At 36.4% G+C, this 15528-nt stretch overlaps 1 protein-coding gene across 1 annotated transcript; it reads right to left on the bottom strand.

The window, feature by feature from the left end:
• Positions 1-1050: 1050 nt before the first annotated feature.
• Positions 1051-13914, bottom strand: HIBADH (3-hydroxyisobutyrate dehydrogenase). The gene is made up of 4 exons (XM_029085959.1): positions 13785-13914; positions 13132-13208; positions 6767-6923; positions 1051-1455 (listed from the first exon to the last, which is right to left on the bottom strand). The coding sequence occupies exons 1-4, from the start codon at positions 13881-13883 to the stop codon at positions 1297-1299; spliced, it is 492 nt and encodes a 163-aa protein (XP_028941792.1). The 5' UTR covers positions 13884-13914; the 3' UTR covers positions 1051-1296.
• Positions 13915-15528: the final 1614 nt, after the last annotated feature.

Here is a 15528-nt window from a genome sequence, read left to right as displayed (position 1 = left end):
ATATGAAGTCCAAGATCTCAGAAGATCATTCACAGACTTGAGCTAATTCAAGCATACAATTTTGTTACCCAAATGTGCATATATAAAAGGATCCATCATACAATCAAAATAGGAATTTAAATACGTAATTGATCATTAAGTCTAGAGCCTGCAAGTAAGGCTGCACCTGAGTAGTTCTTGTGAAATCAGTGTGAGTATTTATATGCATAAAGCCAACTGGGTACCTGTGCTTTGCAAGATCAAGGAGATGGTGAATGGTTAAGGTAATACTTATGCAAATCTATCACCACCTGCATTTCACAACAAGAGCTCTTGGAAAGCTTGTTTTTGCAAGATAATCTGTAGAAAACCAAGCAAATTAAAAAATAAGACCACTTAGTACAAGTTTTTGGTTAATTGTGTCTGTACAAGAGTGCATCAAAACAAAAAGCAAATAATCGTACAGCAAGTATTTATCAGTATAGATTTTTATTTCTTTTCAAAATTTTGGGGTTTGCTTAGATTTAAAATACTTCAGTAATTACCTAAAGCAAATGTACACTTTGTTAGAACTTCTGATAAGTGCTATTCTTTAGTTCTGAAAATGTGTGACAGAATACAAGAAAATATAAAATTAGGTTAGCAAAATACAATAACGGAGCTTTACAAGAGGGACACACATTATAAGTTATTTTAACTAAATGTATCAGGTAAACATGCTGTAACAGCTCTCCACTGAGAAATGCGTGCCTATAAACTCAATCTGCAACCTGAATCCCAGGAAAAATTCACTACTGATCAACTCAAGGCTAGTAGGTCCAAGGAAAAAAAAAGTCTGTCTCAAGCTGTGTTTTTTCATTGAACAAATCTTCCCTTTTTCTATAACATATTCATTTTAAATTTTAATACATAACTAAACATAGTAAAATCACTCAATAACATTCTCTTACTATTCAAGAGTTACCTAAGTTTGTAGCCATAATGTAAGTTATTTTATATGCGAACAGTTAAGTGTTTAATAAAAAAAAATATTTATTGCATCTAAGTGAAAAAAAACCCCACAAAACAACCTTGATAGTTCTTAAAAAAAAAAAAAAAAATCATTGTCTGGCTAATTGCCAAACAATCCCCTTCCCTGGCTTGCTTTTTCAAGAATTATCAAAAATCTCTGGAGTTCATTGTGATCTAGACAACCACAGGTGGTTAGTCTTTATGGGATCAGGATGCACAGTATTTGATTAAACCCACATACTTCGCAAATGATCTATAAGGATAAAAAAAAGTGGTTTGTTATTGAGTCCATTTCCAAAGCAGAGCTCACAAGGTTTCCTCCTCGCGTAAAAACTGGAACACAGCTGAGAAGTCTTTCAGGGCATAGCCTTTTGCACACATCATCCTGTAGATCTGATGTGCCTGGGATCCCAAAGGAACTGGTGTCTTTGTGTTGGTGGCAGAAATCTGGGCCAAGCCAAGATCCTGTGGCAGGGGGAGAAGAGAGGAGGAGGGCAGAGAGGAAGAATTGAAGGCAAAGAGAAAAAAAAGTCAAGGGAGAAACAACAAGGATATAAATAGCCATGTACATATTATAGCTTATTTGGCTTCCATTGTGAAGAGAACTCTACTGCCAACAAATACAAAACTCCAGCCTTAAAATTTGAGTCCTGGAAAAAGGAAGCCTTGTTTAGTTTTTCATTTCTAAAACAGTAAATCAATGTTATTTGACAGAAAAACCCCCAAACTTTGCAAGGCATGCAAACTCCTTCTGGACAGGAGGAATTTTAAGATTCTAGATCACTATATAACCTTGTAGCAAAACTCAGACTCTTTTTCCCCACTTTGTTATATCATATCCAAAAATAAATTCTCCTGGCTATTCACTTAAGCATTTCACATAGGTTCTAATGGCATAATTTTCATGTTCTTTCTTTCTAAAAAACAGGTTAAAAATCAAGCAGGAGAGATCAGAGTAACAACAAAATTGAAGCCACTTAGCCTACATATATTTACTGTAATGTGACCACTTAATAGCAAAATGAGAGGCACAGGCCACTTTGTGAATATGAATGGTTTGCTGCCTAACTGGAAAAACGTTCTAAGAATTCCTTATGGGACTGTCCTGGGTCTGCTACAACTCCAAGTTCTCTTTAATGACTGCAGATAAAGGGATACAGAGAATAATTCTACAGCATTTTTAAACACTAAATCTGGGGCAAAAAAAGGAAGGGAGGTTGCAGAAAGGATAAATTTGAAACCTGTCCTCCAAGAATCTTTGGTCAACTAGAGCAATAATCTGAAATAAATAGGACAGAACTCAAAGGCAAGTAGCAGGTACTACGACTAGCCATAGTCAGCTAGAAATAGTCAGCTGCCTGCATGCTGGACAGAAATGACAAGCTATGCTGGAGGATGTCTTGAATTCCAAGCTGAATCAGACACGAAACCAATCAAAGAAGGAAAAGCTAACAAGGGTCTGGATATATAAGCAGATATCTTGTCTAAGTATAAAATTAATGCCTGCACTCAAAGTTGCCTTTATAAGGTCCTCCTAAAGAAATCAGTTTTGTAGTCCACATTTCAATAAATTTGCAAACGAATCTCTTAAGTGTTACTAGGAAGTGCCTGGACTGTCTGTCCATCTAGGACTATGGTGGTTTATAAAATTTGCTGTGGTTTTTTGTTTTGTTTTTTTTTAAAATAATGAATCTTTGATACAGAAGATCTGAGAGGCTGGAGTACTGCTGAGAGCACCTCTGGCTTCTCAGGGATGACTTACAAGACAGGTCTTTACTTTCTGTGTGTCTGGATTTGAATTAGCACAAGGAAATTCAAGATCTTACTCCACTCTCTAAATGTCACTTCGATCTGTAAATCGGCTCTATAAAGGTCATTCTGATACAAATCAGAATTATAGTTACTCTTCCTATTACCCTTGAATGACTTCAAGATCTAGGAAAATGGGATAAACATACGTATTAGATGACACAGGATCCAAAATATTCTGCATCAGGGCAGTTCAATTCTTCCTGCCTAGCAATTCTGTTGAAAGACTGATGACCTGACAAAGTCAGATTACAGTTACTATAAAAACAGTTACTTTAACCTCACTTACTGTAAGAAGTTCCATGACATATTCCTAGCTTCTTCTAAACCCTCTTTGAGAAACCTGTTGCAATATTATCCATTTTATTCAACAAAGCTTAAAACTTATCATGGAATAGTAGAATGGCAAAATCATTTAACTCCAAACTAGTGAAGGTGCTTGGTTTTGGTAGTGGTGATTGTGATCTATTTCTCTCTGAAGGGGCATTCACAGAAGCAATCCCTGAAAATTCTGAATAGACTGCGAGCACAAATAAAATGTCATAAAGCAGTTCTGATCACTTTAATAATGAAACTCTGGCTCCAGGATGGTCGAAGCATCAGACAACTTCTCAATAATTAAATGGACAAGGACTCCTGACTCAAAAGTGCAGGAAGGTTGTTTTGTTTTTTTAAATTCCATTCTATAAATTAGAGCTTTGAAGGAAAAAAATTACAAAATGTAAGTAAAGCTTATCTTTAGCTTCAAGTTGTGAAGTATTTTGCACCTTTTCTCTTGACGCTGGAGATTCCTTGAGCGAAACAGTACAAAACAGCTCTGAAATAAATTTGCCCCTTGCTGACCTTTATGGAAAAGCAGAAATCAGAGCATAGTTTATGGCTCCTCTCATACTCTTTTGGAACTGACAACATCTTCCAGATGTCTCACTGTACCAACTATTCTAACCACTTTTTCTCAGCCTGGAATAGGGAAATAGATTCTCTTTCTGAATCTGCTTCCAGTGCTCAACTTTAGAAATACCTGGTGCCTTGCATTTATCTTGCAGTTGACATAAATGAAACTGTCACCCAGAATAAAGCTCAAAGGTTGTCTTGACATGAGTAAAGAATAATATGATATAAATCTAGCTCTTTCAGGATTCAAAGAAGATGTTTAATTAGCAACTGTCCTGTAAATGAAAGACAGAACTTATGGTTTGCAATGCCTTGGACAGAAAGATGGCACGAGGAAGTAAATTAGATTTTTTAAATGCAAAATCCTTAGAGTAAGTTTCACTTTAAGTTGACTAAATTCTATGTTTCAATATCAGATTTCAAGACTGAAAAGCTTTTCAGAGCTGTCTGACAAACTTTTCTGTCCCAAACACTTAAAAGTAAGGATCCTTTGGCTTTGTTTGAGAGATCCATTGCTGACAAAGTATTTTTAAGAAAGCTTTTGACTTCTGAAAGTTAGTAACTGTGTTTAGTGACTGTGTTACTGAGTCACTCTTAGACATTCTTATTGTGGAGTATTTTCTTCTCAGCCTCAGGATTGTACCTACTTTTTTATCCTCTGAATATAGCTTTTCTTTTTTCTTAAGCGGCAAAAGCATGCTCTGTATTTCCCATTTTAAAAAGTCCCCAACTCAGGTCACAAAACTGCATGATATGTCACATACCAGGATGAAATGGATAGTAGCAAAAGTTTTTCCACAAACTAAGGAGCAGTGTCTTAAAAGAGGTCACCACTGCACCAAATAATACCCTGCACAGGATCAGCTGTCTTGGCTACTTATTGAAGTAATCTTCCATCTATGTATAATAACAGTATTGTTCAAGAGGCATGAAAGGAATTTAGTGTCTTTCCTTCTTACTGAGGTTTCCAGTCTAAAGAAGGTACTCTTCAGGACTGGCAGAAGAAGCATAGTCAGCAGAGGTGAACAGCAATTACAAACCTCTCGGAGGAGCTCTCCTCTTAGTTATCACTGATGCTTTATACCCAAAGGCTGGCAGTTTCAACAAGCGCAAGACAGCCTGCTATTTCTCCAATGAAAGGAAGATATTTCAAGGCAGCTTCCAGAGAAGATTAAGGTCCCTCTTAGAAGCAGACCAAAAGAAAAGAGACCCTTTACAAAGAAATTTAAAAGGGAGGGAAGAAAATACATGCCCTCATCACATTTATACTATGAGGTTACTCTGGACAAGAGCAAGAGTCATGAGAACAGAGGTTGCAGTGTGAAATGGCACAATAGGCAGAACAGATTCTGAAAACAGCATACAAGATGGAAACAAGAGCTTTGAGGCAGGGCCAAGATCAGGTTGCTTATCTCTAATCAATAGCCCTGGCAACCTCCAAACAATAACATAACACATTTTATAAATCAATAATATAAATAACACTTGTTCCCTATGTTCAATGATGTGAACATGATGTAAAAACTGCTGCTTTCCAATATTTTAACACATCCCTCAATGAAATGAAGGCTCCTGGTTGTTGGTCCACAAATGTAAAATGTAGCAGGTCAACCATTGAGGGGTTTTGAGCCATGCAGCATAAGCAAAATTTTTTATTGCTACCACATGCAAAACACTTCAGACCCACTCTGGACAGAATTTGGCTAATTCCACTGAATATGCAAACACACCAAATGACATAAATCAACTGCAAAAATGACAGGAACAGTATAAATAGGAAAGTACTACATACAGAAACTCCAGCACTGTGGAGATTTGCATGGCAATATCCGAGTTTGATCACCAGCAACAAGAATGTTGTTTCAGTTTTAAGTGTTTGATTTCCACTGTATGTGGAAGAGCTGAAAATGGCCAGAATACCTAACCAGTTGGGAGCACTCATAAACTGGTATGCCTAAAACTTGTCCTATATGAAGTCAAATGCCTCCCTCAGGACAGTATCCCCATGAAACTAATACTTAGTGTGAAATTATTTCCTGCACTTACATGCTTAGATGACAGACCTCTTCCAGGCTGGTTTTACAATTTACCTTAGGCAATCATTGTGCTAAATGCAGAAGTAGTTCAAGAGTCAGAGCTCTACAGCTCCCTTCTCCAACTGTGCGTCCTCATCAGTGGGATGCAGAGCCCTGACCTCCTTGCCTACTTTCCTCTGGCCTCTAAGAGCTTTGCTTTCCTGACCACAGAGTGACTCAGGACAGTGTTTTTCCTAGAACAGCCAAGAGCATGGCAGTAAATGCACTCTCCTGGGATAAGACAGCTGTAGGTTACAACTTCCTCATGCTGAGAAGGACCTAACGCCCAGATCTCCCACTTTGTGGACAAGTAGTTTAGATTACTAGGTTATTACTCATAAGAAGCACTACTTCTGCCACCAACAAAGACAATTCTGGAGAGCTCAGAGCATGGTGCAGATACCTGCAGAAAATCAGCCTGTGGGGGTGTGTGTTGAAACCTGTCTGCTTTCTACATTCCAAATGGCCTTAAGCAGAAAGACAATTACATAAACAGTTGGCTTAACAAGAAAGGGGATGCTAGAGGGCATGTCCAGTAGTACAGTTTAATGTATCTGGAAGAGATTGGACCCAAAATCTTAGATGCTTATGCCACTATTAGTACCTAAGTAGGTTGGTTACCTGGATTTCCCTGAATTGCTCTCTTCAGCTTAGGCTTGAAAATTCTAGAACAGCCATCTAAGAGACACCTAAATGACTTGCTGAACGCTTGTCATACATACAAATCCAGCAGGACTCCTGGATTAATGCAAAATTCAAAAAGATGGTGCATATAATCTCATGGAGTGGGTCAGCAGTAATAGTGGCTGGAAAGAGGCTGGAGGCTAAGGAAAAGCCCCTTACACAACTCATTAATTCAGAGCTACAGTAAGAGGTTGGGTTCCCCTCTGTTCATGCACACATATTTTCCTGCAATCGTAAATTTTTACTGAGAAGAATGTTTGCTAGAAGCCCAGAGAGAAGCAACTGTACATACTTTACGTGCAAGTGTTATGTACCTTAGCCATGAGTGTTGTTCCAAAGCCACCTTGATAATTATTAGCAGATGGTACTCCTTCCATCACTCCAGGAACAGGGTTGTATGTGTCGCTTGACCAACAGCGACCCGAGCTCATATTTAGGATTTTGGCCAGCAGCTTTGGGTCAAGGCCTAATCTGTCAAAGGTCAAGGAAGAGAAGTGTTAATGTCAAAATGCACAAGACATGGGTGACTTGTTTTATATCTTAGGACCCTACCGTCATTTCTCTCCCTTTAATATAAGTCATGAAAAAAGACAGCGTATTGATATTGGGGGTAGGGATGCTGTATCTTAAATTAAAGAGCATCAATCCACCATTTAAGCACTAGGTTTTCAGAGCTTTTTCCTTTTGCACTAAGCAAATTCCCTTCACCTAGCAATTTTGAAAATGCAAGTAAAAGAAAGGTCCTCTGGGAACAGTAGTTCCCTCATATTTCAATTTGTTCTGCTACCTATTAGGTATCAAAATTATATTCCCCAAATCTGAACAAAGCAAAAAATTCATGAGCAAGTGTGGCAGCATGAATGTACTTGTGTGTATGTTTACACATGAATGTTACTACTGCATTTTTTATGTAAGTAAGATAATGCAAGTGATCCTGCTCTAATAATGTACACAAAAATGCTACATTTCTCAAAAATATTACTACGGTATACATCTGTACTTTCTTGTCTTTGCTATTATTAAATCTTCATTATATACTCCTGCTTATGAGGCAAGTCTGCCTCTCACTATGACGTATGTTATCTATTCACAAACATATATTATAGTTCTGGGTCAACTGCTGATAAGGTTACTGATCCTGATAAAACAAAGCTTGTCCAAGTAGAAACATCATTTGTTCTATCACGGAGCTGATGGCACAAACTGCTGCTCAATGTAGACCCTGAAAGTTCGTCAATATTATAGGAAATTAACCCTTTCATGAATTCAAATTTATGCTGATATTAAGTTGCAAGTGTAATTTTACACCAATTGCATTTATACCAATGACGAACGGCAGCAGTTTATCTGGCCCTGTACAAATGTTGTTATGCTTATGACAGAGAAGAAAGCAAGGGAATTATCGCCAGTAACAATCCAAGATGGGAAAAGGACATTTTTAGAGGGATATATCACAACCTTCCATAAAGGTTTTTTTAAAGAGGTCAACACCCTTTATATTAGCTCTTACACCAGACTTTTTGCAGATTTCCATAGCCATGGCAATCCTAGCCCTGCTTCCAGGTGCCGCAGCACTCAAGGTTTTAATTTGAAGATGAGAAAATCTTATTACCAATGGAATAATTGTTAAAACTTATATCTATTTATTCTAGCAGGCATTTTGGATTTGCAAAACTACATTCAAGACAGTGGGCACTACAGCATGGTTCCTGTTCCCATAACAGTACATCTCCTGCAATTCTGCCCTCCTAATGCAAAGCAAGATCACTTTCTGTGCCACAAAGGTAGCTTTTTAGCAATACTGCTATGCAGTCTTATTTATAACTTGATGCAGCAGCCTCTGTAATTCAATGAAAAGCCTTCTGCTGGCCTGAGTGGAATCAGACTTTATTCTCCCCCTCATTTTTTTCCAGCTCTCTGACTCAATTCAATGTTTTCAACACCCATTTATCTAAAAAAAAAAAGAAATGTTTTCCAGTACCAATATGTTTTCATAGTATTTTAATTGTACTCCTATCTTGTATAGTACATTACAGTCTTCATCAAGAACCACTCTGAATAACTGCTTTAACTGTCATCCAAAAAAACCTGCTGTGGGAGCAGATACCACCTGAGCTTTCAAATACACAGAGGTTGCTTTTTTGGCCAAAACAAATCTCTTTGCCTGATTGTTTCCTTATCACTGTTATATCCAGATCAGTATTTTTAGCAATGCAGTGCCTACTTGTGCCAAACCGAGCTGCCTGCAGAGGCCCGTAATTACAGCTGCGAGTATACCGTAAAACAGTGAGCTTATTATTTCAAAATGCATATAACCCTCCCGAAACCCACTGTTCTTATAGCGTTCCAAATACCTCTCTGTGAAAGCATACTTTAAAAGATATATGTGTATTATACAGAACTGTAAAATATTGTCTGCACTAGATCTGGCATATATTTGCTCCAGGAAGAGAAAAAGTGTCAGTTTAAATCCCCGCTTCTTCAAACTTCGCTGCTCTTAAACACCATGCAGATTCTCTTCAGGAGACCTGAGCCTATTTTTTTTCTCCTCTGCAGCAAGTGTATCATTAATAAGAGCAAGTTAGAAGTGCTTTGCATTTCATCTTTCTGAGGATTCATCCACTGGTGCATATATAACTGACAGTTAAAATTAGACGTATATTAAAATCAGTTACTGAAGAAGTCCTCTGTCTTCCACTGTGCCCAAAGCTTGTAATGGTCTGAAACCAGCTAGAATATACAGTAATTGTCATTCAGTGAGAGTCTATCCTAGAAAGTCATGCTTCAGTGGAGAAGACTGAGTTTCCATTTGAAATCAACAAATTAATCCAAGACAGGTATCTGAAAGGGCAAGTTTAATAGGAAGCAGCTACTGGGCTCTCAACCATGATAAAATGTTATTGCTGTTTCCCTGTAAATTGGCTGGGAACATATGATACTCTCTGCATAAGAGCTCCATTCCTGTTCAAGAGATATACTGCTCCAGCTATCAAAATGATGACGGTCTGCCAGTCCCCATAACAACTTGCCATTGGATGTAGCAAGAGCTTGTCCATGCGCGTGTGAATTTACAATTACCAAAATGTTCTTCTCCTTTATAAGAAGAAAAGAAGTCTGTGCGTTAACTGTACTTATAATGCAGCAAAAACAATTGCTTCCCTCAAATCAATGCTTCTTCAATAACATTCCTAATGAACTGAACAGCAGAAACTCAGCAACAGACACACATGCCAAAAAAATGGTTAAAATAGGATCCCTCTGAGCCACTGCTCAAAACTCAAGTTCTGCTGAGCTTTGATAAAACAACATACCGAAATTTTCATACACCCCCTCCAAGTGTTCAGTCTGGAACAGACAGAAAAGTTGAAATGGCATCTCACAGAAAAAGGTATGTCCTGGTCTCATTTTAAGGTGTAACAACTGAAGCAGCTGAATTGTTGAGAGTTTTTCATCTCAAGGTGCTTCAGATAAATTTTTCTAGCATTAGACGTTGTTACACTGGAACTCCGAGCTCAGTAAAAGAAAGCACTGAGATGATCATCAAAAAGAAAAATAGTCTCTGGCTGTGGACAGTATAACTTAATGTTTTTATTTCTCATTTGTGAAGTTTACATGTGCTCTGTGAGTTGGTTTGACACAGAAAGTCACTACAGTATTTTGAAATATGCACATTATCCATAAAATCATATAGCAAAATCTACTCAAGATTTTCCTATTGATGAGTTGCACTATCATGCTAGGGAAAAAGAAAATACAAATGAAAATGTGAATTAATTTCCAGAATGTCTGCCAAATCTTCTAACTTTTAGTAGTAACATTCATAAAGCATGAGAAAATTAATGGAAAAAACAAAACAAAACAAGCATTTCAGTGGTCAGACCTCAGGATGGATTTTTTTGTTTTGTTTTAGATTAGTTATGGAATATACACCAAATAACTTCCAGTGAAATGGACATCTTCATTAGTAAATGAAGATGATTAGTAAATGAAGATGATGATAGAGTAAAGTAGAAAAGCAAGTGGAATATAAATGCAGAAATTAATAGCAATATTGCCTATTTTTCTAGGAGTTAATTGTGGAATTTTTGCTCAATAATGTCAGTTTTCTTCCTCCTCACCACATTGTATTTGCTACTTATGTTGAAGTTGGGAAAAAACCTATAATTTCAAATACAAAATAAAACAATAGCAGATGCCATTTAAAAATCTTAAATTAATAAAACAGTAACTATCTGCTTCAGAAAATGAAAGTTCAGGCTGCATCATTTATGAAAACTTTAGAGAAGTGGTTTATTAACAGAATGAATATCACACTGTTTTGAAGACTTAAGCTCAGAGTATATACTGGTTTCTGAAAGGTGCTATAATACGACTTTCTGGTTACAACTAGTTCAGCCAGCATTATTTTGAGAACCTAATTATCTGAAGTCCCTAAAACTCAAGATTTAAATGATGTAGCAGATACATACAATGTATGACATGAAGATCTTTTATGTTCTGTCTGAAAGTTAAGAACATGTCTAAGCTCCACAATTCCTATTATGAATTCTTCAGATTTCCAGTGTCCTTTACCATTATTAGGTCAGAGTCAGACTTTCTTTACCAGATATGCATAAATCTAACAAATCAAGTTGAGCTTCCTACACTCTCCAGACTAGGCAGCCTCACTATCCTTTGAGTTTTAGACTTGAAAAAAAATTCTAACATATTTGTTAACATAGCCAAACTTCTAATAATTAGAATTACAACTGTTAACTTGTACATTAGAAATTTGTTCACATCAAAAGTGGAAAGCTCTTATTCTAGTTATATGCAGAAATTATCTTCTCCTGGATTTAAATCACGGCACATTAAAATCAGTGCAAGGGTTCTCAATTACTTAATAAGGCTCTACATTACTGCCTCTGTCCTAAACCACATGCAGTTTTGGACTAAATGAGATTCTGCTCTTTGTAGAATCAGCAGGTTTCTTCTACAATAAGTACATTTCCTTCCTTATCATGATTGTAGGGTAGGAAAGTTTGTGTATTGCCACCTTCACACGATTTTTGCTTATAAATGCTGAATACAAATTCAGCCAAAATTTAAACTGGAAAAGGATAAAACAAAAAATGAAAATTCTAAACACCTTCAAGCTACAGAGGCTGCAGACATCAACTCATTCCGCACAAGGTTTACATACCCAGAATATCTGTCTTCCAAACCTCTTGATTTTATTTTACCTCTAATTTTAACTCTAATCATTCTTACAAATTTAGATAAAAATATAATGAAAACTGAGTTGCATATGCTTTATTAAGTGAACCATGACTTAAACCAGAACCTGATGAAAGCTTTACACTACATTGGATTGCAATAGTTGTATACAATGCTATTGTTTTTATTATGGCTTGATGCAGACATGCTTCAGTATCTTACAGACTCTCAATTTTAAAATGTAAATGGTACGGGATATTGATAAACCAATTAGCACTGATGCAAAGCAAATTCCTCTTTTATCTCAATTACAACATGACAACTTAATAGGTCAAGATAGTCTAACATCTGAGACAAGGGCAATTCAATAAAACAACTGCATCTTGATATGGTAATTAAGAGGAAATGTGAATCCATTACATTGCCTTGTGTATGTGTGCACATGCAGGCGTTGTTTTTTATTTATTTAAGAATTTGATGCCCTCTTGCTGTTTTTATAGTGTATCAAATCCACATGAGCACATGGTCTAAAGCCCAGTTGATAACTGTCTACAACATCTGTAGTTTTAGCAGGCCTATTTTAAGGATGCAACTGTGCAGATAAATAATTCAAGAAGAGCCCTTAAAATATAAGCAATTGCAATGTAATATCTTCATAGGACTTCTCTGTGTATAAACTTGCAAAGGATTTAGATCTGGTTAAGAAAATGTATGAAGGTTCAAATATTGTGATACTGAACTGGTACTTGGACGCACTTTACTGGTAAACAAAAGAAAATCTCAAAGACCACAGCAAAACAAATAGGTTACAATCGGAAAGGAAAAATAATTTTGTTTGAATATGCTGCCACTTACAAGGCAGATGCATCACCTGCTAGAAAAGAAACGGTACTCTTAACACAGACAAGAGTACAGGGGAGCATACTCCAGCTTTTTGTTAAAGTAGGAGTTTTGGCAATTAGCACAAACTGCTGCGTAAGTTAAACAGGAAGGTAGATGTTATTTTATGCTTTGATCTTAATTTGATATACACACTGTACTAGAAGTTTTACTTTACAATACATTTTTGAACAACTTAACAAAGTAAAAAAAGCCAACAAGAGCCATATGAGAGTATAATACTCTGAATACACTGTACATTAGCTTAGAATACAAACAAAAAGTTACCTCTATATTACCCCTGTGTGTTTATAATGTAAGATAAACACTATTGAACATTGCACTACAGCAGAACAAATAAAGTCTTAACTTCAGATGCAGAATGCAACAATCTATACAGCCAATATAAGAGAATATTCCTGTTCTGAAGAGTCCTACTTTAGTTAAATAATCCTTTAGCATGTTAATTGCTTTATAAGAGAATTTCTGTCAAAAGTTTATCTACGCCACCTAATAATCATCGTCTCAGTGAAAGTCAGTCATAAAACACAAAAACTGTTAACACAGAAAAAATGCTTCAATTCAATACAAAAATAAAACGAACCTGATTCCAAGATTCATAGCCTCAGCAGTTCCAATCATACTGATGGCCAAGAGCATGTTATTGCAGATCTTTGCAGCCTGGAAATAAGTTAAATGGTCAATTACTTTCTGCATTTTCATAGATCTAATATGTAGGAATCTCCCTTGACTATGTCTGGGACAGTATGACAACATATGTTCTGACAGCTCTCTTCTAAAGATAGCACCAGTAAGCACAGATCTACAGTAGTAAAAAGTCAATGAAAGCTGTCCTGTGGTTCCTTCAGAGATTAGGAAATACTTTTTTTCCTAGTACCATAGCTCAGTTAGTATAAATGGCATGTAGCAGTTCTTTGTCCCTCAGAACATTCAGTGAATCTAAATTTAGAAGAAACCAAATTAAAATCTGTGTCCTCTAAGAAGTATAATTTCAAGAAGCCAAAGTCAAGAAGCACCAGGTCAGATGTTTTGGTGCTAAGCTATACAACATGTGGGAGAAGAGTGCCATGAGGTTATTTTATAAACACACGGTTGAAGACAAGTAAACAAGCCAACAAGTATGAAGACATATGATCATGCATTTAGTTCTGGAATACAAGAGTAGGTATCATTAAAGGAAAACAAAGCAACAAAAATAGAAGACCGAGACAACTAGTAACCCTCAGGAAGCATTACCTGTCCAGTTCCAACCTCTCCACAGTAGACCACATTAGAACCCATGCATGTCAGCAATTCTTTGGCAGCATCAAATTCTTGTTCCACTCCACCAACCATGAAAGTAAGGTTTCCAGCTCGAGCAGCTCCAACACCTGAATCAAGACAACACTGGATTTAACATCACTATTTTTAAAAAAACCTGAAGTACTGTATCTTAAGTACTGTAATGATGATGTAAAACTTACATGCTTAACACTTTACTTATGATGAACCTCTTGAAGTCTATGTAAAAGTAAACCTATAGTCCCAGTACTTACACATCAGAGATCTTAATTCTCAAACATTTAACGAAGATAAAGCCATCTTATCCTTCAGACATACTGGCAGATAAACAATTCACAAGACTTACAGAAAACTAGCAATGTCACTCTTTATAGTTTCACATGAAGAAACAATCAACACTTTCTGCAACTCCACAAAATTCACTGTATCTGAATTACTAAATAAAATTTTGTTTTTTCAAACTACTCTTCACATATGACTATCAACAAACTATTGCTTAAAGTTAACTCTGCTTTTATTAGCTTTTCCAAACCTAGGCCAATTTTTATCAATGCTTTCTGATTTTCATGTAATTGAACATCTAAAAGACACAGGTATATAAAATCAAGCCTTCTGAAACTCTGCAGTTTAATATGTTTCTAATCTGAAGCAATATTGTACTTAATTTGAGAAACTTTGAGTTAGTTTCCAACACATAAACTTAGTACATACACAACTATGTAAAGAACTATGAAAAAGCAGTGTAAAAATTATTCACATGCATGCACAAACACCCTATTCCCAGTTTTATTTCTTTAAGACTGTCGTGCCTTTACGACAGGTCAGTAAGCACACACCATAGTTCTTTGATTATACAGTTCCTAAGCACAAAACCAGCAAATTTTTAATGTGATATTTATCAACTCCATGAAATATTCTATTCCTTAAAAGAAGCCTAATTCTAATACAAATTCCTCATACATCCTTAATCCCCTCATCTCCAACATTTAATGGATAGAACTGCTAGGAAAATTTGCCCTAAACTGATGAATGCATCAGTTTCCTCACTATTTTTCACTTCAGTAAGAAGCATAGCCACTACATATTTTCTGTGCTATGCATCAAACTTTGGGCTGTTAGGATGTACAGCTGCAGATAACGACCTACTTTCAAATTAAACATGCTCAACTAGGTACAGCGTTCTTACAAACAGAATGTCCAAGTGAAACAGTCTGTTCTTCTTCCATGTGGTGGACCATTCTGTTTCTACAGTAATTCAGGCTACTCTCCAGCTACGGTTCACAGTTCTTTGTCAACAATTAGCTACCATAATAAACATTAATAAATGCTTCTATTGAAATAGTCTCCAGACTGCAACTGGAACTATCTTCACTCAGCTAGATGTTGTATAGTGACAAATGAATGCACTCTTAAAAAGCTGATCAGTTGAAGATGGAGCGCTTTTTTTTGAAAAAAACCCCACAACCCCAAACAGTCAAACAAAACCCCTAATCTAACCTCAAACAGCAAAAAAGTTATTCTGTTAGAAGTATATCCCACTTAAACAGGACATTTCTGCTTTCCTTGTTCCCCATTAATAAATGAAATTATGCAATAAAAAACAATAGAAAGAGAAAAAAATAAGGCCACAACTAAGCCATCACTGCAATCACATTTGTGCACAAAAAGTTCTGATAAAGTGGGCAATGATAGCAGGCTA

The sequence above is a fragment of the Antrostomus carolinensis genome, unplaced genomic scaffold (genome assembly GCF_000700745.2).
Source record: "Antrostomus carolinensis isolate BGI_N321 unplaced genomic scaffold, ASM70074v2 scaffold3007, whole genome shotgun sequence".
In the NCBI taxonomy this organism is placed as follows: domain Eukaryota; kingdom Metazoa; phylum Chordata; class Aves; order Caprimulgiformes; family Caprimulgidae; genus Antrostomus; species Antrostomus carolinensis.
This window is presented reverse-complemented; position numbering and strand designations above follow the sequence as displayed.